Source organism: Mesoplodon bidens (genome assembly GCF_964165515.1).
Source record: "Mesoplodon bidens genome assembly, chromosome: 2".
In the NCBI taxonomy this organism is placed as follows: domain Eukaryota; kingdom Metazoa; phylum Chordata; class Mammalia; order Artiodactyla; family Ziphiidae; genus Mesoplodon; species Mesoplodon bidens.
The window spans coordinates 104,620,093-104,645,500 of NC_138177.1; the positions used below are offsets into that span (position 1 = coordinate 104,620,093).

The following is a 25,408-nucleotide window of genomic DNA, read 5'->3' on the forward strand; positions in this document are numbered from 1 at the left end:
TGCATCACACGGGCTCAGTAGTTGTGGCTCACGGGCTCTAGAGCGCAGGCTCAGTAGTTGTGGTGCACGGGCTTAGTTGCTCTGCGGCATGTGGAATCTTCCCGGATCAGGGATGGAACCCGTGTGCCCTGCATTGGCAGCCAGATTCTTAACCACTGCACCACCAAGGAAGTCCCTTGATCGCTTTCTGTAAAACAGATTTAATGATTTCTATCTTGCCAAGCATTTTTTTCACGCAAGTTTTCCTGTAGGGAAGAAATGGTATTAATTATTGTTATTGGTCATTCTACAGCCATTCAGACCTAAAGCATTTCTGCGTTCTTGAGCTTCTTTCCTACAATATTAGAGCTTACCTTGGGCTTTGTCATTTTATTTGCCCTGAAAATTTTATGTTATCCCACATGATGATATTGCTATGCAGTGTTCAAAATCCTCAAGACCTTTGCCTTTATTGGGGACCTGATTTAAAATCACCTTTCTCCAAGTCTGATTCCAAACCATAAACATTTAGCTTATTTCATTCAGAAGGATATCTCCTTAGTAGTGGATTGCACTTTCCATTTAATCAACCATTTCAAGGGAATTAATGTGACATGATAGTAAAATAAGACTAAAATTTAAAGCCATCAAAAAGGACAGCTGAACACATATTAAAATGAGTAATTCTTATCAAATTACCCTGCTTTGGAAGTATATTTACTTACTAAATTTCTGCTGCCATTTCTCATGTCACATATGGGATTTAGAAAGTACTTTCTATAAGAATAATGGCTTCATTTATTTTATTTACGTCAATGAATAGTCTCCCTCCAAAAATTTTTTTCCTACATTATTCCTTCTCTTCCTTCTCTCATGCACTCACTACTTAATCCCTTCTGCTTGACATCATCTTTTCCATCTTTGAGATATACAGGACTAAGGCGGAGGAAGTCTAGAGCCAAAGAAAATCTTAGAATGAGATGGTTATGAAACAGGCTGAATTTGGGTGGTGGGTTCATTAGTCTTTATTATAATAATTTTTTGTTCTTATTCTGTGCCTTTGAAATCTTTCATTTAAAAAGTGGAGTGATTAAAAGTAAGATCCAGGTATAAGTATATGTAGCTCCTCTGCAGAGTCAGGGCACCACGCCAACAGGATTGCTCTTCTGTGTTAAATTATCTTTGCCACCTTGATTTCATTCTTATGTACCCTTAGCGTGTTCTGCAAATCCTTTCATCAAGTTATTCCTATACGTACCTTTTTTTATTTTATTTTTTTCTTTTGGCAATCTGCCTTAAAAACCTTTTACTGGAATTTGGCCTGTTGAAGCAGGCCAAAGTGGTATTGGACAACTGTAAATTGATAATATGGGTCATTAGCTTAGGGCCATAAATGCAAGTTGCTTTAGCTTTTTTTTTTTTTTTTTTTTTTTGGACTGCCTTGGGTCTTTGTTGCTGCGTGCAGGCTTTCTCTAGTTGTGGGCAGTGGGGGCTACTCTTCCTTGCGGTGCGCGGGCTTCTCTTGTTGCGGAGCATGAGCTCTAGGTGCGCAGGCTTCAGTAATTGCAGCACGCGGGCTCAGTAGTTGCGGCCCCTGGGCCCTAGAGCGCAGGCGCAGTAGTTGTGGCGCACTGGCTTAGTTGCTCCGTGGCATGTGGGATCTTCCCAGACCACGGATCAAACCTGTGTTCCCTGCATTGGCAGGTGGATTCTTAACCACTGCGCCACCAAGGAAGTCCCTGTTATAGCATTTTATCTTTAATTCTTTTGATATTGCAATTACCGTTTAAATCAGCGGAGGCTGAAATAAATACATAAAAATTTTTGTAACAAATCCAAGAAAGCTAATTTGTGTGATCCTTTGCATAGATTTCCATATATTCTCTTCTGTTTCATTATATCTCATGTTCATAGTGCTGTAAATTTAAGGTGAAAGATGTGTCAACTGTTGCTGTGACTCTTACGCAGACAGTTCACTGAGTCTTTCATTTAAGTTTCCTTATCTAGGAAATATGAATAAAAATAATACCTATTACACAGTGTTGTTGTGATGATTACATATAAAGGGCTTAGAACAATTCCTAGCTCATTGTAACCCCCAGTCTTTCTCCACCACAGCTCCACAAGAGAATTAAGTCCTACAGAAAATTGAGTAACTATTTTCTCGATTCTTCTAAGGATGATACATAGTTAGTACCATTTTAGATGCATAGGAGGTAAGTTAAATCATTACATACAATGATACTTTAGGCATTAGGGCTTAATTCCTGTGAGGAACCTCAATTGTGAAGGTCTAATAAGTGCTCAAGATATGTTAGCTTTTATTTTCTTATGGTTTCAAGTGACAAATCCATATTCTAACTGGTTTAAATAATAAAGAGACTTTATTGGTTCATATACCTGAAAAAACAGGTAAGGAAGGCTTCAGAGATGGTTTGATTAGGATCCTGACTTGGTATCCCTGCTGTTCTATTGGTTCTGCTATCATTTCTCTGGCCATCATACTAATACTCCTAACTAAATCTTCAAAAAAATTTTTTTCTTAAATATGGGAATGTGGCCAAAAACCATAAGGTGTCTTTTGTATATATTTTGTATATATTTAAGAAGCCCTGCATATTTGGAATATAGTAATTGTTAAGTTAGTTCTTTGCTTAGATGATTATATGTGATATTCATGTGTTTAAATGTATAAGAAAAGTTTGAAAGCCTGTAGAAACAGTAGTTGTTCTTTTACATCTATACAAACATTAGTTACATCAAACTGCTTCAGCAGGCCAAATTCCAGTAAAAGGTTTTTAAGGCAGATTGCCAAAAGAAAAAAAGGTACGTATAGGAATAACTTGATGAAAGGATTTGCAGAACACGCTAAGGGTACATAGGAATGAAATCAAGGTGGCAAAGATAATTTAACACAGAAGAGCAATCCTGTTGGCGTGGTGCCCTGACTCTGCAGAGGAGCTACCCATTCTGTTGCCGGAGCAGCTCTGTCTAGTTCTTCTTTCTGCCAAGGATGTTAGGGGAAGGTGTGTAGAAGAAAAGTAGAGGCTGGATTTGGCTGCAGTCAGAGGTCCAAACCGGATAATGTCCAAGGTCCCTTCTTACTGTGAGTGGAAAGAAACGTTTTCCACATTGGAAAATGCTCTTCACTACAACCCATTACATGCAAGGTAATTGTACAGAACCTAAGGCACCTTTTAAAACCTACTTTTAAAAAACCGATAAATATTTAGATACCACTAAGATAACTTTCACAGGAACTTCAGAGCTCTCTCAAATGAAAATGTATTATCTTTCTGCTCTGTGTATACTGATATTGAATGATCTTCAAGTTGTATTCTTGAGAGATAATAGCAAGTGTAGAACAGCTTGTATAGTGTTGATAGTATGAGTAAAAATATGTGTGTATACATGTGTGTTTGATTATATATGTACAAAATACCATGGAAAGACTACACTAAAAAAACTGTCAACAGTGGTTGTCTCCATGGAAGGAAACTGAGTGATGACTATTGAAAGTGAATTGGTACTTTTCTGGCATGAGTAGTTTCAGTAGATGTCTCTGCATCAGAGCTTCTTAACATTTTAAGCATCAACTTCCTAAACAAATAATCTGGAGATAACAAAAACAATCCTGTTTTCACTCTTTAATAAGCTCTTTACCTTCAAAGTACATTTGTTTTCAGGTGGTATAAGAAAAAGGCAGCTCCTCCCCTTCCTAGTCTACTTCCCTGGAAAATGATCCCAGCATGATTCTACAACTAGTTCTTAGGATTGGAGCACCTTTTAATCACATTCCTGAATAATTAAACAAGAAATTCAGAGCTCTCCTCCCCTTTTAAGAGTGGTTTGGAGAACCTGGTTTTTTTCCTTCTCTGTTCCCCAGCAAAAGCAGGTTCGTAGTGTAGCTGTAGGAGGCTTACAACCTTCTCAGCTAAGCACTGAATCTCTTTATAGAATGGATAGAAAAGCATTTGCCCTCAAAATAACTGGATAAATGGCTTTTGAATTCTAGGGTAATTTTTTTCACTAGTAGACCCATTTGATTATTGATTTCTAAGAGTCTCTCAAAAGGTACATTTTATAAATTGTATTAATATAATTAATAAGCACTATTTAGAAATATTCAATATAGTTTACTATTAATTATTGTACAGAAATAGTTTGAGAATAGATTTGTTCAGAATTTAGCCAATTAAAGGATATGCCCTTATGCTGTCCTATATCTTCAAATGTTCGAGTATATGCTGTGAAAATTGTCTCTTGATTTTGCTTTGTTGTATTGTCACAAAACAGAAAGAAGAAGGAAAGCTTCAAGGACAGCTTAACAAGTCTGATTCTAACCAGTACATTAGGGAACTGAAAGATCAGATAGCAGAGCTGAATCATGAGGTAAGTGATAAATTTTGATCTTCACATATTTCTTTCTTCCTTCCTCTGTATTGACACAACACTTTATTATTGCTTATGACTGACTCTTTCATGGTAAATATTTTCTGTGAATCTTTGATTATGATTAATAATAATATTTTGGAAGATTACCTTCTTTTTAACATGAATTTTTCTGTTCCAATATTGAGGATTTATTTTCCTTAAACCTCTTTAATCATGATCTGAAACGATCAATTAATATTTGTATGGCAAATATTTCACTTTTTTATTGTGATCTGAAAAGGTAGTTTGTCTAGGTGTCAAAGTTACTTAAATTAAACAAAAATTTTCTTTTTACCTCTATAGTAGATTTGTGGTATTTACCGTTGTGGATAGAGGGAAGTTTTTTTTACTCTTGTCTTCTTTTTCCCAAGCGGTATTACTGAGATTGCAAAAAGGGATACTTGCCTAATATCAGTTAACAGATTTCTTAGTATCTGAATACTTTTTAAACTGGCACTACCTTGAATCTGTGAGATTCAGCTCATGAAATTTTCAGATAGTTTTACTAGATACTATACTAGGTAATTTAAATTATTTAAAATAATGTGTTTTGATTAGAGAGACACTTTTCATTAATGTGGCTCTAGGTCAGTTTCCTTTTTTTTTTAATGATAAATATCTGGCTAAACATGAATGGAAAAGTGTGTTTCTTACCTTGAATTATTTGTACAAGAATGTTTATTCACAGTGGTGAGATTTGAATGGGTAACATAAACCTCATTTGTTAAGAAAGAAACTCATTTTCTTCACTAAATTAATTTAAACCTCAAAGGAAAAAGTTTGGATATTACCCTTTCCTGGTATTACACTCTTCAGTGAAAGTATAAGTGTTTTGGGTAGTACCTCCTGGAGGCAGTCAATCTAAGTAAAATCTGAATGAAAAAACAAAACATTAACAAAAATGATAAATCTTAGATGTGGTTTAATTTAATTTGTCCTGAAATTTGGGAGGTTATGCCTATAAATATTGATTTTCAGCTCTGATAACATTTGAGGGATTCAGGATCACGTATAATCTTTACCTATTCATGTGTATTTTTTATAATCTGTTCCGATCTGATAGCCATGAATGAAAGAACAAGTTACAAATAAGCATGTTCTAGAAACGCTTATTCTTTTGAGAAACCTAAGAATTATTCCTTATGTTCAAAGATTTTCTCAAAGGAAATTATGACTAAAATAACGCAATCTCCCATTTATAATTTTGACATCTAGTGATAAGGAATGTACCTTAACTAAAAATAATGATATTCTCGGGCTTCCCTGGTGGCACAGTGGTTGAGAGTCCGCCTGCCGATGCAGGGGACACGGGTTTGTGCCCCAGTCCAGGAGGATCCCACATGCCGCAGAGCGGCTAGGCCCGTGAGTCATGGCTGCTGAGCCTGCGCGTCCGGAGCCTGTGCTCCGCAACGGGAGAGGCAACAACAGTGAGAGGCCCATGTACCGCAAAAGAAAAATAATAATAATAATAATGATATTCTCCTCATCAGGAATGGCAGGAAATATAATAGTTCATGAGGTTTAACTTTAATGTAGGGTTTTTTCTGTGGCTTGTTAAAGCAATCTTTTATCTTATGCAAACATGAAAAGAAAATTACTTAACAGGTAGAAGTTTCTTCTGTTAAAATAAAGAGCTAGATTGTGCAAACTAAAAACTAGAACACTTTGCGATAAGATGCTAATTAGGTGATTCAGAATAGGCCAGAGTCCTGGGCTTAACCAAGTCCCAATTAGAAAGCATAGTAGAGAGGAGAATGAGTACAGCTGGGGACCACACAAGCACACAGAGGTGAGAGTGGGTATGGGGTTGGGAGTTTAGAGGAGGCCAGATTCGATTAAGAATTAATGCAACTGGGCATCCCTGGTGGCTCAGTGGTTAAGAATCCGCCTGCCAACGCAGGGGACACGGGTTTGAGCCCTGGTCCGGGAAAAGCCCGCATGCCACGGAGCAGCTAAGCCCGTGCCCCACAACTGCTGAGCCTGCACTCTAGAGCCCGTGAGCCAAAACTACTGAGCCCGTGAGCCAAAACTACTGAGCCCACAACTACTGAAGCCCACGCTCCTAGAGCCCATGCTCCGCAACAAGAGAAGCCACCGCAGTGAGAAGCCTGCACACCTCAGTGAGAAGCCTGCGCACTGCAACAAAGAGTAGCCCCCGCTCACGTGCCACAACTAGAGAAAGCCCGCATGCTGCAACGAAGACCCAACACAGCCAAAAATAAATAAACAAAATAAATAAATTTATTTAAAAAAAAAAGAATTAATGCGACTGAGTTGTGGAAATAAGGTTAGACTGAATAGAGCCAGCTTATGGTGAATCTTCAAAACTAGAAGAGATTAAGTTTACTATTATAGATAATGTGAAACCACTATAGGTCTCCAGTTGGAGACTTCTTTTCATTATGTTTTCTGAGCAGATTTTAATATATGCACCTGTTCAAAGTTTTATAACTAAAGAAAGGATAAGTGAAAACAAGTGAATGTTTAAACTGAGATAAATGGTTGTAGTCAACTTACTATAAAAATTACTCTTCGTTGGACCAGGTTCTTGAGAAGTTTAAACAAGTTGTCACTTCTTTAGTGTTTTTTTCATTCTTGTGTATAGCACTTCACAGTGGGAAAAAAAAAAAGATAACTGAAGTCAATCTAATTGCTCCAACTTAACTTTTGTCTGTATGCTAGAATTTGCCAGAATCTTTGGCTTTCAACATAAGAACTGACTTTTAAGTATTAATGTTGTATTTGGGCATGTGACTGTTAATAGTCACTTTGTTAGCTGATCTTTGTACTTCTCTAAATGTTGAAGGAAATAGTGAGACAAACTTTGTAGATTCATCTTCCTGAACATACAGCAATGTTGTACATGTTATAACAGCTATGACCACTTAGCATAGTTAGCTGTATGAAATAGTAAAGAGGATTAAGCGGGTTATTTTTTATGAATGGCTGAATATATTGTTAATCTATAAAATAACAATAATAGATACTATTCATTGGTCTGTTGGCCAAGCATTGTGTCAGATACTTCATATTTATTACTACTAATCTTCATAATAATCCCATGTGATGGTGGTATCCTCAGTTGAATGGATGTGGAAACAGACTCACAATGATTAAGTAACTTTTCCCAAGATGATGCAAATAGTAAATGGTTGAGCTAGGATCTAATCCAGTTTGGCCTGTTCTTTTCTGTGCTGCTTACAGAGACGTTAGATTAGAAAACATGTCATCAATGTTTAAAATCTTAAGAATGTCAGTTAATGGCAATATTTTAACTGTGTTGTCCTCCTTGACACATGAATCTGCATATATCCAGTAAGTAAATTCTGCAGTTGACCTAGCCACAAGGACTCTCTCTGTTAACATTGCAAATAGAGATTTATCTTCACTTTCTGCACCTTACTGTCATCCATCCATGTGATTTCTATGACTCCCAACTCCTGCGATTCCTACCCTCACCACCTAATTTTGCTCCTAATATTACCTACCTACCATAGCAATCTTTTAATTTGAAGCCTTTTACCCTGCCAAGAGCTTCACAGAAGCCACTGTGGAAACTCTTGCTGCCCCAGACCTGGCAGGAGCTGTGGTTAAATCCTCCCCTTAACCCTACATTCTGTCCTCATGGGAGACATAGAAAAGACCCAAGGTCCCAATTTAAGTGCTTTCGTTATCCCATCTTCCCACCTCCTGCCCTTTCACCCATCTATCATCACAGCACCTACTCTATACTAGGCACTGGGTTTAGAGCTGAAGATAAAGAAGATTGAAACACAACCCATAGCCTTAAGGGGTTCACAGTCTAACAAAGGAGATAGTCATACAAATAAACAAATTGTAATACATAATGAAAAGTTTAGCATTATAGTAGCTACCATTCATTCAACAGCTGCTCTGTGTCCGACACTGTACTAAGTATTATACTTCTTTATTTCTTTTAATCTTCACAACAGTCCTCTGAAATAGGTAGCATCATTATTATTCATGCTTTACTTGTCATAAAACTGAGGTTCTGGGGTATTAAATAACTCCCCATGGTCATAAACTAGTCAGTGATAGAGGTAGAATGTTAGACTATATGACTTTAAGCCCATCCATGCACTTAACTACCGTATGCTATATATCCTCCTTTGAAACATACAGGGATAAGATGGCAACAGCATCTGGGCTGGGTTTTGAAAAATGAAATTTTTTCAAGCAGATTGGTCATCAGGAACATTTCAGTCGGAGCCATAAAACAAAAATGTAGATTCCAGAAATGAATAAGCCATCTACTTTTTCAATGCTGATCTGTCTTCTTGCAGCTGCCAACCACTAAAGACAAAGAATATTTTCTAAATGCCAGGAAAGGGAGACAGAAGGAGGTAGAAAGTTAATCTCATTTAGAAGCCAAAGGAAATGTACTCAGAACTCATTTATGTATTGACATATTGAGAAGTATAATCGTATGGTTCACCCAAATTATCAGTTGACTAAGCTTCTCTGGGTTCCTTGAAGCCTTGCTACCATTTACAGTATTGTTTCACGCGAAAATGCACGCTAAACAGCTGATTTGAAAATGTTTTTGGAATACAAATTTTATGTTTTCACTTGTTCTTGATGGTGATGTGTTCCAGTGGATGTTCTAGGAATAGGTAAATTTATTCCATACTGAAGATAGTTCACTTATACTAAAAAATATTTCCCCATTATACAGCTTTGCTCAATTTTTATGTCTTAATAAAATAGTTTTAAAGTGCTTTATATCCATAAAGTCTCACAAAAGTAATTCTAGTTCTATTCACTTAGTAGCTTTTCTATATAAAGCAAATTTTCCCCATTTTTATTAACCTTTCTATGTGGTTGTTGCTAAACCAGGTATAGATCTTTTGGATAATTATTTTAATCTTCACAGTTATTCTGTGAAAATTATTATTCCTGTATTATAGGCTCACCAAGGCTAAATAACTTGTCCAAAGTCACACCTATTCCTGATACGAAGACCAAACAACAGTTTCTTCATGGCTCTTTTCATAAAGAAAACCTTCTAGTATGAGTCCATCAGCTATTATCCTTAATGTTCTATAATAGTATGGGTTCATAATCATAAAAACTGAACAATCGAAAGAACACAAACTTTTAAAACTTTTCTATAGAAGTAAAACTTACAGAAAAGTGCCCAGGTGACAAGTTTGTTGCTCAGTAAGTTATCACAGTAATCACACCCATGTAACCACCATCCAGGTCCAAGAAGTAGACCCCAGAGCTCCATTCATATTCTGTCACAACCTCTCCTCACCCCCTCCTCCTCAAAAATAACCACAATATCAGCTTCTAATACAGTAGTTTTAAGTTTTTGAATTTTACGTAAATGGCTCCTTAGGGTATATATTCTTTTTTTTATTCTGCTTTGAATTTTAATATTGTTAATTTGAAAGAATTATTAAATATCAAGAAAAGTTATTTTTCAAGCATGTATAATATTTACTGTGACAGTTATACTGTTTTGACTATTTTGTTAAAATGTATTTGTATTTTTTATTTTTTTACATCTTTATTGGAGTATAATTGCTTTACAATGGTGTGTTAGTTTCTGCTTTATAACAAAGTGAATCAGTTATACATATACATATGTTCCCATATCTCTTCCCTCTTGCGTCTCCCTCCCTCCCACCCTCCCTATCCCACCCCTCTAGGTGGTCACAAAGCACCAAGCTGATGTCCCTATGCTATGCGGCTGCTTCCCACTAGCTATCTGTTTTACATGTGGTAGTGTATATATGTCCATGCCACTCTCTGACTGTGTCACAGCTTACCCTTCCCCCTCCCCATATCCTCAAGTCCATTCTCTAGTAGGTCTGTGTCTTTATTCCTGTCTTACCCCTAGGTTCTTCATGACATTTTTTTTCGTAAATTCCATATATATGTGTTATCATGCGGTATTTGTCTTTCTCTTTCTGAGTTACTTCACTCTGTATGACAGACTCTAGGTCCATCCACCTCATTACAAATAACTCAATTTTGTTTCTTTTTATGGCTGAGTAATATTCCATTGTATATATGTGCCACATCTTCTTTATCCATTCATCCGATGATGGACACTTAGGTTGCTTCCATCTCCTGGCTATTGTAAATAGAGCTGCAATGAACATTTTGCTACATGACTCTTTTTGAATTATGGTTTTCTCAGGGTATATGCCCAGTAGTGGGATTGCTGGGTCATATGGTAGTTCTGTTTGTAGTTTTTTAAGGAACCTCCATACTGTTCTCCATAGTGGCTGTACCAATTCACATTCCCATCAGCAGTGCAAGAGTGTTCCCTTTTCTCCACACCCTCTTCAGCACTTATTGTGTCTAGATTTTTTGATGATAGCCATTCTGACTGGTGTGAAATGATATCTCATTGTAGTTTTGATTTGCATTTCTCTAATGATTAATGATGTTGAGCATTCTTTCATGTGTTTCTTGGCAGTCTGTATATCTTCTTTGGAGAAATGTCTATTTAGGTCTTCTGCCCATTTTTGGATTGGGTTGTTTGTTTTTTTGTTATTGAGCTGGATGAGCTGCTTGTAAATTTTGGAGATTAATCCTTTGTCAGTTGCTTCATTTGCAAATATTTTCTCCCGATCTGAGGGTTGTCTTTTGGTCTTGTTTATGGTTTCCTTTGCTGTGCAAAAGCTTTGAAGTTTCACTAGGTCCCATTTGTTTATTTTTGTTTTTATTTTCATTTCTCTAGGAGGTGGGTCAAAAAGGATCTTGCCGTGATTTATGTCAGAGAATATTCTGCCTATGTTTTCCTCTAAGAGTCTGATATTTTCTGGCCTTACATTTAGGTCTTTAATCCATTTTGAGCTTATTTTTGTGTATGGTGTTAGGGAGTGATCTAATCTCATACTTTTACATGTACCTGTCCAGTTTTCCCAGCACCACTTATGGAAGAGGCTGTCCTTTCTCCACTGTACATTCCTGCCTCCTTTATCAAAGATAAGGTGACCATATGTGTGTGGGTTTATCTCTGGGCTTTCTATCCTGTTCCATTGATCTATATTTTTGTTTTTGTGCCAGTACCATACTGTCTTCATTACTGTAGCTTTGTAGTATAGTCTGAAGTCAGGGAGCCTGATTCCTCCAGCTCCGTTTTTCGTTCTCAAGATTGCTTTGGCTATTCGGGGTCTTTTGTGTTTCCATACAAATTGTGAAATTTTTTGTTCTAGTTCTGTGAAAAATGCCAGTGGTAGTTTGATAGGGATTGCATTGAATCTGTAGATTGCTTTGGGTAGTAGAGTCATTTTCACAATGTTGATTCTTCCAATCCAAGAACATGGTACATCTCTCCATCTATTTGTATCATCTTTAATTTCTTTCATCAGGGTCTTATAATTTTCTGCATACAGGTATTTTGTCTCCTTAGGTAGGTTTATTCCTAGATATTTTATTCTTTTTGTTGCAGTGGTAAATGGGAGTGTTTTCTTGATTTCACTTTCAGATTTTTCATCATTAGTGTATAGGAATGCCAGAGATTTCTGTGCATTAATTTTGTATCCTGCTACTTTACCAAATTCATTGACTAGCTCTAGCAGTTTTCTGGTAGCATCTTTAGGATTCTCTATGTATAGTATCATGTCATCTGCAAACAGTGACAGCTTTACTTCTTCTTTTCCGATTTAGATTCCTTTTATTTCCTTTTCTTCTCTGATTGCTGTGGCTAAAACTTCCAAAACTATGTTGAATAAGAGTGGTGAGAGTGGGCATCCTTCTCTTGTTACTGATCTTAGTGGAAATGGTTTCAGCTTTTCACCATTGAGGACAGTGTTGGCTGTGGGTTTGTCATATATGGCCTTCATTATATTGAGGAAAGTTCCCTCTATGCCTACTTTCTGGAGGATTTTTATCATAAATGGGTGTTGAATTTTGTCGAAAGCTTTCTCTGCATCTATTGAGATGACCATATGGTTTTTCTCCTTCAGTTTGTTAATATGGTGTATCACATTGATTGATTTGTGTATATTGAAGAATCCTTGCATTCCTGGAATAAACCCTACTTGATCATGGTGTATGATCCTTTTAACATGCTGTTGGATTCTGTTTGCTAGTATTTTGTTGAGGATTTTTTCATCTATGTTCATCAGTGATATTGGCCTGTAGTTTTTGTTATTTGTGACATCCTTCTCTGGTTCTGGTATCAAGGTGATGGTGGCCTCGTAGAATGAGTTTGGGAGTGTTCCTCTCTCTGCTATATTTTGGAAGAGTTTGAGAAGGATAGGTGTTAGCTCTTCTCTAAATGTTTGAAAGAATTTGGCTGTGAAGCCATGTGGTCCTGGGCTTCTGTTTGTTGGAAGATTTTTAATCACAGTTTCAATTTCAGTGTTTGTGATTGGTCTGTTCATATTTTCTATTTCTTCCTGATTCAGTCTTGGCAGGTTGTGCATTTCTAAGAATTTGTCCATATCTTCCAGGTTGTCCATTTTATTGGCATAGAGTTGCTTGTAGTAACCTCTCATGATCTTATGTATTTCTGCAGTGTCAGTTGTTACTTCTCCTTTTTCATTTCTAATTCTATTGATTTGAGTCTTCTCCCTTTTTTTCTTGATGAGTCTGGCTAATGGTTTGTCAATTTTGTTTATCTTCTCAAAGAACCAGCTTTTAGTTTTATTGATCTTTGCTATCATTTCCTTCATTTCTTTTTCATTTATTTCTGATCTGGTCTTTATGGTTTCTTTCCTTCTGCTAACTTTGGGGGTTTTTTGTTCTTCTTTCTCTAATTGCTTTATGTGCAAGGTTAGGTTGTTTATTCAAGATGTTTCCTGTTTCTTAAGGTTGGATTGTATTGCTATAAACTTCCCTCTTAGAACTGCTTTTGCTGCATCCCATAGGTTTTGGGTCGTCGTGTCACCATTGTCATTTGTTTCTAGGTATTTTTTGATTACCTCTTTGATTTCTTCAGTGATCACTTCGTTATTAAGTAGTGTATGTTTAGCTTCCATGTTTTTGTATTTTTTACAGATCTTTTCCTGTAATAGATATCTAGTCTCATAGCGTTGTATTCGGAAAAGATACTTGATACAATTTCAATTTTCTTAAATTTACCAAGGCTTGATTTGTGACCCAAGATATGATCTATCCTGGAGAATGTTCCATGAGCACTTGAGAAAAATGTGTATTCTATTGTTTTTGGATGGAATGTCCTATAAATATCAATTAAGTCCATCTTGTTTAATGTATCATTTAAAGCTTGTGTTTCCTTATTTATTTTCATTTTGGATGAGCTCTCCATTGGTGAAAGTGGGGTGTTAAAGTCCCATACTATGAATATGTTACTGTCGATTTCTCCTTTTATGGCTGTTAGTATTTGCCTTATGTATTGAGGTGCTCCTGTGTTGGGTGCATAAGTATTTACAGTTGTTATATCTTCTTCTTGGATCGATCCCTGATCATTATGTAGTGTCCTTCTTTGTCTCTTCTAATAGTCTTTATTTTAAAGTCTATTTTGTCTGATATGAGAATTGCTACTCCAGCTTTCTTTTGATTTCCATTTGCATGGAATATCTTTTTCCATCCCCTCACTTTCAGTCTGTATGTGTCTCTAGGTCTGAAGTGGGTCTCTTGTAGACAGCATATATATGGGTCTTGTTTTTGTATCCATTCAGCCAATCTGTGTCTTTTGGTGGGAGCATTTAATCCATTTACATTCAAGGTAATTATCGATATGTATGTTCCTATTCCCATTTTCTTAATTGTTTTGGGTTTGTTAATTTCTCCATCAAATCTGAATGAGATCCTTGCTGGGTAGAGTAATCTTGGTTGTAGGTTTTTCTCCTTTATCACTTTAAATATGTCCTGCCAGTCCCCTCTGGCTTGCAGAGTTTCTGCTGAAAGATCAGTTGTTAACCTTATGGGGATTCCCTTGTGTGTTATTTGTTGTTTTCCCCTTGCTGCTTTGTTTTTTTTTTTTTTTTTTTTTTTTTTTTTTTGCGGTATGCCGGCCTCTCACTGTTGTGGCCTCTCCCGTTGCGGAGCACAGGCTCCGGACGCGCAGGCTCAGCGGCCACGGCTCACGGGCCCAGCCGCTCCGCGGCATATGGGATCCTCCCAGACCAGGGCACGAACCCGTATCCCCTGCATCGGCAGGCGGACTCTCAACCACTGCGCCACCAGGGAGGCCCCCCCTTGCTGCTTTTAATATGTTTTCTTTGTATTTAATTTTTGACAGTTTGATTAATATGTGTCTTGGCGTGTTTCTCCTTGGATTTATCCTGTATGGGACTCTCTGTGCTTCCTGGACTTGATTAACTCTTTCCTTTCCCATATTAGGGAAGTTTTCAACTATAATCTCTTCAAATATTTTCTCAGTCCCTTTCTTTTTCTCTTCTTCTGGAACCCCTATAATTCGAATGTTGGTCTGTTTAGTGTTGTCCCAGAGGTCTCTGAGACTGTCCTCTGTTCTTTTCATTCTTTTTTCTTTATTCTGCTCTGCAGTAGTTATTTCCACTACTTTATCTTCCAGGTCACTTATCTGTTCTTCTACCTCAGTTATTCTGCTATTGATCCCTTCTAGAGTATTTTTAATTTCATTTATTGTGTTGTTCATCATTGCTTGTTTCATCTTTAGTTCTTCTTGGTCCTTGTTAAATGTTTCTTGCATTTTCTCTATTCTATTTCCAAGATTTTGGATCATCTTTAGTATCATTATTCTGAATTCTTTTTCTGGTAGACTGCCTATTTCCTCTTCATTTGTTAGGTCTGGTGGGTTTTTATCTTGCTCCTTCATCTGCTGTGTGTTTTTCTGTCTTCTCATTTTGCTTATCTTACTGTGTTTGGGGTCTCCTTTTTGCAGGCTGCAGGTTCGTAGTTCCCGTTGTTTTTGGTGTCTGTCCCCAGTGGCTAAAGTTGGTTCAGTGGGTTGTGTGGGCTTCCTGGTAGAGGGGACTAGTGTCTATGTTCTGGTGGATGAGGCTGGATCTCGTCTTTCTGGTGGGCAGGTCCACATCTGGTGGTGTGTTTTGGGGTGTCTGCGGACTTTTTATGATTTTAGGCAGCCTCTCTGCTACCAGGTGGGGTTGTGTTCCTGTCTTGCTAGTTGTTTGGCATAGGGTGTCCAGCACTGTAGCTTGCTGGTCGTTGAGTGAAGCTGGGTGTTGGTGTTGAGATGGAGATCTCTGGGAGATTTTCGCCATTTGATATTACATGGAGCTGGGAGGTCTCTCGTGGACCAGTGTCCTGAAGTTGGCTCTCCCACCTCAGAGGCACAGCACTGACTCCTGGCTGCAGCACCAAGAGCCTTTCATCCACACAGCTCAGAATAAAAGGGAGAAAAAGTAGAAAGAAAGAGGATAAAAGAAAATAAAGTAAGGTAAAATAAAATAAAGTTATTAAAATAAAAATTAATTATTAAGAAAAAAATTTTTTAAGGTAAAAAATAACAACAAAAAAAAACAGACGGATGGAACCCTAGGACAAATGGTGAAAGCAAAGCTATACAGACAAAATCTCACACAGAAGCATATACATACATACTCACAAAAAGAGGAAAAGGGGAAAAAATAATAAATCTTGCTCTCAAAGTCCACCTCCTCAATTTGGGATGATTCGTTATCTGTTCAGGTATTCCGCAGATGCAGGGTACATCAAGTTGATTGTGGAGATTTAATCCGCTGCTCCTGAGGCTGCTGGGAGAGATTTCCCTTTCTCTTTGTTCACACAGCTCCCGGGGTTCAGCTTGGATTTGGCCCCGCCTCTGCGTGTAGGTCACCTGAGGGCGTCTGTTCTTCGCTGAGACAGGACCCGGTTAAAGGAGCCGCTGATTCGGGGGCTGTGGCTCACTCAGGCCCTGGGGAGGGAGGGGTATGGAGAGCGGGGCGAGCCTGCGGCGGCAGAGGCCGGCATGACGTTACAGCAGCCTGAGGCGCTCCGTGCGTTCTCCCGGGGAAGTTGTCCCTGGATCCCGGGACCCTGGCAGTGGCGGGCTGCACAGGCTCCCCGAAGGGAGGTGTGGAGAGTGACCTGTGCTCACACACAGGCTTCTTGGTGGCGGCAGCAGCAGCCTTAGCGTCTCATGCCCGTCTCTGGGGTCCGCGCTGTTAGCCACGGTTCGCACCCGTCTCTGGAGCTCCTTTAAGTAGTGCTCTTAATCCCCTCTCCTCTCGCACCAGGAAACAAAGAGGGAAGAAAAAGTCTCTTTTCTCTTCGGCAGGTCCAGACTTTTCCCCGGACTCCCTTCCGGGCTAGCCGTGGTGCACTAACCCCTCTTCAGGCTGTGTTCTCGCTGCCAGTCCTCTCCCTGCGCTCCGACCAAAGCCCGAGCCTCAGCTCCCAGCCCCGCCCGCCACGGCCGGTGAGCAGACAAGGCTCTCGGGCTGGTGAGTGCTGGTCGGCACCGATCCTCTGTGCGGGAATCTCTGCGCTTTGCCCTCCGCACCCCGTTGCTGCACTCTCTTTCGTGGCTCTGAAGCTTCCCTCTTCCGCCACCCGCAGTCTCCGCCCGCGAAGGGGCTTCTAGTGTGTGGAAACCTTTCCTCCTTCACGGCTCCCTCCCACTGGTGCAGGTCCCGTCCCTATTCTTTTGTTTCTGTTTGTTCTTTTTTCTTTTGCCCTACCCAGGTACGTGGGGAGTTTCTTGCCTTTTGAGAGGTCTGAGGTCTTCTGCCAGCGTTCAGTAGGTGTTCTGTAGGAGTTGTTCCACGTGTTTATGTATTTCTGATGTATCTGTGGGGAGGAAGGTGATCTCCGCGTCTTACTCTTCCGCCATCTTCCCCCATTCCCTTATGGTATATATTCTTTTGTGTCTTGTTTTGCTCAAAGTTGTTTGTGCAGTTTAACCATGTTATTTTTAAATGTAGCTATAGGTTATTCATTCACATTGCTGTGTAACTTTTCTTTGTATAAATATACAAGTTTATCTATTCTGTTCGTGAATATTTGAATTACTTCCATTTTGGCCTTTTAAGAACATTGCTGTTATTTATACTCCCATGAGCAGTAAAGATAGTTTCTGTTCTACATCCTCATCAGCATGTAGGATTGTCAATCTTTATCTAATTTTAGTCACTGTTTGTGAATAGGATTCTCATTATGGTTTTAATGTGTATTTCCCTAATTACTAATAAGATTGGGTCCCTTCCCCCCAGCATCCAGAACAATATTGGCATGTGGTAGGTACTCCATGAAAACGTTTTTAATGAAGAAATGATTGTGAAAGGCTTTGCTGATAACATAACATATAAGTTGTGATAGGAATGCTAAAAAGCTTCCTGATGTGCGAAAACCAGTGGAAAGATCATGCCTGGCAAAAGAAACAACTAACACAAAGACCCTAGACAAAAATGAAGTGGACTTTTTGAGAAACCATAGTAATGTGGCTGGAGTGTAGCACAGGGCGGGAAAAAATGGTATGAGGTAAGATTAGAGAGGAAGACAGAGTCAAATCATATACAATGTTTTGTAGGCCAGGATAAATCATTTGAATTTTATTCTTGGTTGAGTGGGATGGTTTTAAGCAAAGAGTGATGTGATTTGATTTGCCCTGCCTGCTGTATGGTGAATTGATTGTAGGAAAGTAAGAATGGAAATAGGGAAGCTCATTAGGAGGCTGTTAAAATAAAATAGTCCAGGTAAGAGCAAAGGTGACTTAGAAGGATGGCAGAAGTGGAAATCTTAGCAATGTGGATGTATTAGAGATATGTTTTAGAGGCAAAGAATTTGCAGATGGATTGTATGAGGGACATGAGAGTGCAGTCAGTGACTCCAGAGATTTTTGGCTTCATAGTTGAGTGAATGGTTGGTACCACTTACTGAGGTTAGGGAAGGGTAGAAGATCCAAAGCTTTGTTTTATGTTAAGATTGAGATTCCTGTTAAACATTTAAATGAAAATAGCAGGTAGACAATGGATATGTGAGTATGAGGTTCTAAAAAAGAGCTCAGCGCTAAAAATAGGTTTACTAGTCATTGGCATATAAATGGCATTCACAGATAAAGAGAAGGAGGTCCAGGAGCAAGTTTGTGGGCTCCTGACCTTTAAGGTCAAGAGAGCCAGCAAAGGAGACTAAAACCACCAGTAGGATAGGAGGGGAACTGGGAAGTGTGAAGATATAGGAACCCCCCAAAAGGAGACTTTCAAGAAAGAAGCATTTCAGCATAGTTGTTTTAATTAGATTTTTAAACTTCCCTGATCCATCTGAAGAATGAATTTATTTAAAGAGGTTTCGTCATCATTTTTCACCATTTATCAGAAAACGGTGGATGATTTATGAAAGAACTTGAGAATGATCGATCTATGGTCTGTCACTGAACGATTACTAACACCTCCTTCTTGAAGAAATTAGAGAACTGTTAGCTATTTCAGGACAAAAAAAAAGAAAGAAAGAACTATTACAGGATGCTCTAAACAAAGTACAATTCAGGTAAGTGGAACCAACTTTCTCTCTAAGGATAGATAGACATTGTGCTGGTTTCCAAAAGGTCTTCTGTCTTCCTGTCTCCTTTGTTGTGGAGGCAGGTTTTTTAAGTTAAGTCATCGTATGTCACTAGAATCTTCGTTTTTTTTTTCTTCTAGCCAAGTATGAAATTAGGAGTTTGAGTAAATAAAAAGAAATCTAAACAAAGCCCTTACTGCAGTTTGGCTTAGAAAGTATTTATACATGTAATCTTTAAGTTTTTAAATTCTCATAACTCTGTTTATGTATACCTGAGCTATGGATTTAATTAAATATCTACCAAAATGTATTTTTAATGTCCTGAACATTCTTAATACGTTTAATATGTATACTCATTTTGTTATCAAACTAGAATTTTTGAAATAAGGATCTTTAAGAGTCAAATGACAGATGACCCTTTGGTACTGTTTGAGTCTTTTTTCCTTCCCTGTGTTTTTCAGTTTAAAAATAGTTAGTAGGGCTTCCCTGGTGGCGCAGTGGTTGAGAGTCCGCCTGCCGATGCAGGGGGCACGGGTTTGTGCTCCGGTCTGGGAAGATCCCACATGCCGCGGAGCGGCTGGGCCCCGTGAGCCATGGCCGCTGAGCCTGCGCGTCCGGAGCCTGTGCTCCGCAGTGGGAGAGGCCACAACAGTACGAGGAGAGGCCCGCGTACAGCAAAAAAAAAAAAAAAAAGTTAACCACTTGAACTTGAATTGAAAAATAAAAAAAGAAGAAGAAGAAGCTTTTTAAAGACTCAATAAACATTGATTTTCATCTAGGCATTAAAACCAGAATAAAGGTAGAAAAGAACTTAGTCTTTTGGCTCTGTGGGTACTGGCAGCTATTTTTTCCTCTTTTTGTTCCAACTGAATGATTTCATTTTTGTTTTCTTAACTGGATGCTTATTCTATGCTACTGTTTCTGCCAGTGTTTGTTTCCTTTTAAATCTTGCAAAGCTCTGAGTATATTACCTAGTTTACAGAGTGGTAACCTAGAATAGAATTTACATTCTTACAAACAGCTTTGATAAAAACAATCTGTATCTGGAGGCAGAAATAATCAAAAATAGTGTTTTCTGTTTGTACTGATGGCTGTTGATAATTGAATTATCTTTTTTAGAAATACAACTTACTTTTTAATTTATTTATTTTTGGCTGCACTGGGTCTTTGTTGCTGCATGCGGGCTTTCTCTAGTTGCGGCGAGCATGGGCTACTCTTCATTGTGGTGTGGGGGCTTCTCATTGTGGTGGTTTCTCTTGTTAAGGAGCATGGGCTCTAGGCACATGGGCTTCAGTAGTTGTGGCTCGTGGGCTCTAGAACGCAAGCTCAGTACTTGTGGCGCACAGGCTTAGTTGCTCCGCGGCATGTGGGATCTTCCCGGACCAGGGCTTGAGCCTGTGTCCCCTGCATTGGCAGGCGGATTCTTAACCACTGTGCCACCAGGGAAGCCCTGATAATTGAATTTTAATTTTAAGGTTATTGTTTAAGAAAATTTTCAAAATGTGGAATTTTAAGCCTTCATGTATGTTTTTACAGTGAAAAGTGCTAGGTTTCTCAGTGTAGAAGCTTCTTTTTTTTTTTTTTTTTTGTAGAAGCTTCTTAATAAAAGAAATTATTTCCTTCAACTTGTTCTTTCTCTAGTTAGAGCAATGTGAAGTACCATGCAGGAGCTCACACAAGCCTCAGTGCAAGTAAATTCTTTTTCTCTGCTGCCCCAAAAAAAGGTCCTATGTAGATAATGAGAGATTATAATTGTACTCCTATGAAAATTGGTTTAAGGCCCTTGAATGAAACGTTTAGCACTGGTTTTTAATCTTACAACTTCCATTTACTGATAAAAAAATTGATTCTTAATGACTTCTTTAAATGAGTGTTATTACTCCTGTTTCTCTTATGTGTTCCATTTTATCTTTGGTAAGCAGCTTATCTTATTTGAAGCCATAAGATTAAAAAATTATTGTACAATGTACAATATTTTATGTCTGGAATAATATCACTATGTAAAACAGACTTAAAGCTGAGATTTCAGATTTATGTTTTTTTTTAAACCAGGCATGTTCTTAAAGTTTATCTAGTTTTTCACTTGGTAAATGAGGAAGCTGAGGGCCCAAGACTTAAAGGGACTTACCCAAAGTTGCACAGCTATTTTGTGGCAGAGATGGAACTACTGCCCAGGAGCTCTGGCCTCTGATTTACTACATCCCACTGCCCTACCAGTCCTGCCGACCAATTTAGCTGTCTCATGGTATATAGTGTAGGAGTTTCATAGATGTTTAATTGAATTAAAATTAACTACCTCTCTCAGATGAGCACCCAGTGTCTAGATAGTAGAAATCTACTCTCACTTAGTATTCTTTACTTTTCCTTCAGCTTCAGGTTCTGAACTTTTATTTGATCTGAAACTGGGGACTTGACCCTTTAGATTCTGCTTCAGTTTCCAGTGGTTGCCACTAAAATCTTAGCTTTTAAATATTAGATGTTTTTTTTTTTTTTTTTTGCATTACGCGGGCCTCTCACTCTTGCGGCCTCTCCTGTTGCAGAGCACAGGCTCTGGACGCACAGGCTCAGTGGCCATGGCTCACGGGCCCAGCCGCTCCGCGGCACGTGGGATCCTCCCGGACCGGGGCACCCCTGCATCGGCAGGCAGACTCCCAACCACTGCACCACCAGGGAAGCCCTAAATATTAGGTGATTTTCTGAAAACAGAGGCAACTGAGATTTTTTAGCCAAATCTGACATTTCTAGAAACCTAGAATTAGGTAAAAGTAGTCAACCCAATTTTATATATACATATTATTTAAGAAATACAGGCTTACTCAAGGACATAAATTAGCTCAGCTATTCAATACATTCTGTTTCAAGAGTCTGTTATTTAGAGGAAGACAAATATATGATATCACTTATATGTGAAATCTTAAAAAAATGATACAAATGAACTTACTTACAAAACAGAAATAGACTCACAGACATAGAAAACAAACTTACGGTTACCAGAGGGGAAAGGGGGAGAGAAATTAGGAGTTTGGAATTAACATATACACATTACTATATATACAATAGGTAACAACTGGGATCTACTGTATAGCACAGGGAACTATACTCAATATCTTGTAATAACCTATAATGGAAAAGAATCAGAAGTTCATATATATATGATTTTCAGAGATACATATATAGGAATATATATATATATATATAGATATATATGAGTTTGATATTTAACTGGCGACCAAACTTCCAGCAATTGTTTCTAGATTAATATTTTTTTTAATCTCCAGGGATATATGTCTTTCCATTCATTTGTTGCCTCCAAAAAGAAATACCACATTCATATAAAGAAAAGCTATAATAATCCGACACAAGATACCTTACTTTTATTCAAGACTTTTAGACCATTTTCTAGTTTTATGTTATTACATTCATAAAAAGAGTATTTTCTACCTAATTACATGCATCTATGTATCCTGTTCCTACTGTAGGTAAAAAGAGATTTTTTAATTTGTTAATGAAAAATGTGTTTCTAATGATGGTAATTTCATTAAGGAATTGGAGTTGAATCATGAGAATATGAAAAAAAAAAAAGATCTGGTAGGAGAGGGTGAGATAATGAAATCACTTAGGAAAGAAAAATTGAAAATATAAAACAATTTGCTGTACACCTGAAACTAACACAACATTGTAAATCAACTATACTCCAATATAAATTTTTTAAAAAAAGAAAACAAGGCAGGGAAAGAAATTAGAACGTAGAAAAGATGAGATACCAAGGAAAGAAGCCCCTTAGGAATATTGACTAAAGTAGGACATGCCTCTAGAAGGATTTGTAATGAGATTTCTAGGATAAACTCTGGGTGAGCAGCCAATTTAGAGAATACAGAAGCAATCTAGAACTAGGGTTTTAGATCTGGTACTCAGAATTAAGGACCAAGTAAATATCCTCAAGAGATAATATCACACTGGCCAAGGAACAGAACCCGTTAGAAGTGTAAAGTCAGACTTGGATATTAAGCTGTGTCAGGTGGAATTTTTTCTGATATTGTGCCAGACACTATAGGAAGTACAGTGTAGTCTTACTCTCAAGGAATTTACAGTCTGATGGGAAGAAGCAGAACAGTTAATTTGATAAAGGCTATGTGGTTGGTACTGATAATACTTGATAGTTCAGAAATGGGGGCAAACACAGCACTTAATTTCATTTATTTTAATTAGTGGCTGTTATACTGTCCTTGATGCTCCAGGGCAAGCTAAGCTGTGCATTCCTTGATGGCAAAAGTTGTGTCTTATTCAGCCTTATATTTCTTAGAGTCTTTCAAAAGTCCTGACGCAGTACCATAAACTGATGGATTCAGTTAGTTCTCATGGTGTTCTAATTGTCCTGAATTTGACCAGTGGGAGCTCTTTAAGGCTAGCTTCAGTATCTTTTTTTTTCTTTACAAACCCATTAGTCTTTGAGCATTTTTGTGTTTTCTGGCACTAATAGTACTTTACATCAAATGAGTATAGCTGGATTTTCAAACGTAAGGTAGTGAAACAGTGTTTATTAATATAGTCGGCCCTCCCCATCCGCGGGTTCCATATCCGCAGATCCCGCCAACCTCAGATTGAAAATATTCGAAAAAGAAATATTCCAGAAAGTTTGAAAAAGCAAAACTTGAATTTGTCACACATGCAACTATTTACATAGTATTTACATTGTATTTACAACTATTTACATAGCATTTACATTGTATTAGGTATTATAACTAATTTAGAGATTACTTAAATTATACAGGAGGATGTGCACAGGTTATATGCAAATACTACACCATATTCTATGAGGGACTTGAGCGTCTGTGGATTTTGGTATCCACAGGGTCCTGGAACCAATCTCCCTTGGACACTGAGGGACAACTGTACTGATCTGTAAATTGCTTAATAAATGGTCCCAACAATTACTCTTACGACTATTAGATTGGAAACATACCTCACAAGAAACCACTTCAAGGGAAATTGCATGTCAAATACCACTTGGGTTATGAGAAATAAAGGTAGATGATAATAAGCATTTTTTAAAGGAAGTGGAGCTAACTATAAAGCCTAGAGTGACAGTTTTTATAGTTACTTACAGCAGTTCTTAAACAGATTTAATTCAATAGGGGTGGAAGAGACTTGCTTTCAGCCTTCCCACGAAGAGGCAATCTAATAATATACTCTTAGATCTAAGACATGAGGAAAATAAGATATAAATGCCTAAAGCCATTTCAATCATATGTATGATACCAATAAGGTTTTAGCATGACTACAGTATTACTTGTTGACATTTAGAATGATACTGATAAGATGTGCTTGAAGATTTCATTCAACCTGATATGGGGCAACCAAAATGAGCTGTGACTTTAAAATCCAGTGAATTTACTCATGTACTCAGGTTTCAAGACTTCAGTATTCATTTTTTAAATTTCCTTCATTTATTTGAAAGCTGATTATCCCTACTCTTACTTTCTCCTTCACTATCATGTCACTACTGCTAAACACATTCATAAAATAGAGAAGAGGGGAAAAATAGATATCCATGCAATTTATCAGGTTCTTAATAGCACTTCCGGATTTTGTTTGTTGTTCTTTGGGTTTTTTCATTTGATAAGTTTAGTTTTGTTTCTGAATTTTGTGTCTTTGCTCTCCACCTTACTGCAGGTGGTTGAGAAACTGTCATCCTGGATTGTAGGCCTAGTTCTGCCGCTGATTAACTGTGTGACCTTAGGATGCCAATTTACTTCATACATTCATTCAGTGAACATTTGGACATCTTTTAGCTCCCAGGCATGCCTCAGGCTTTCCCTCAGTTTCTGCATCCCAAAACAGTTATACTAAATGATCTTTAAAGTCCTTTCCATCCCAGTCCTGTGCTAGGTGTAGAAAAGTCATAGTCCCAATTGTTAAGGAATTCAGACTGGTAGGGAGAGCCAGTCAGTATGGGCAGTGCTGTGGTAGAACCGTATGGTACCACGGCCTTAGAAACATGAGGAAGCCTCTGGGCGTGGGGCTGCCTAAACTCTGTATTGAAGGAAGAATAGAAGATAGCCAGGAAAAGGAAAGTAGAGGATATTTCAGGTAGAGAAGCTGTCATATGCAAAGGTTTGGAGGCAAGTAGAGAGCAAGTAAAGAAGGAACAGCTAAAAAAGTAGGAGGGAAATCAGTAAAGAGGGGCACCTCTGAAACCAGAGAGAGCCTTCCCCTGATCAGTCTGTTTTTAGTGTGTGGTAGTGAAAAAATCATTTGTAGAGATTGATCTGATGGCTGAGGGTAAAGCTTTCTTAATCAAACAAGAGGAAATCCATAAAATACAATCTTCTTCCTTGATTATGTTTTGAGTTATTTTTCTTTTAAGGCCTTGGTTCAAATGATGCATTTCAGAGCCAATTTGAATCTTTTCAATCTAATTTAGATATTCTTGTGCTGTTATTCACCAAGCTATCCAGTACTTCACACTTGTTTTTTAGTGCTATCTATTCTTAAGTATTAGTCCAGTTTCTTCAACTACACTAAGATTTTGAAATATAGTCAGTCATTTTTAAAAACTTTTTTTTTGTATCACATAATTCAATTTTAAAATGCTAGTTTTTAAAAG

At 37.9% G+C, this 25,408-nt stretch overlaps 1 protein-coding gene across 8 annotated transcripts in view; it reads left to right on the top strand.

The window, feature by feature from the left end:
- EVI5 (ecotropic viral integration site 5) overlaps positions 1 to 25,408 on the top strand; it is a 250,785-nt gene that overhangs the window by 207,305 nt on the left and 18,072 nt on the right. For all 8 annotated transcript variants that reach the window (XM_081226568.1, XM_081226566.1, XM_081226567.1 and 5 more), the window contains one exon: positions 4,276 to 4,371. In XM_081226568.1, the coding sequence (XP_081082694.1) occupies positions 4,276 to 4,371 (96 nt within the window). The remainder of the gene's footprint in view (positions 1 to 4,275; positions 4,372 to 25,408) is intronic.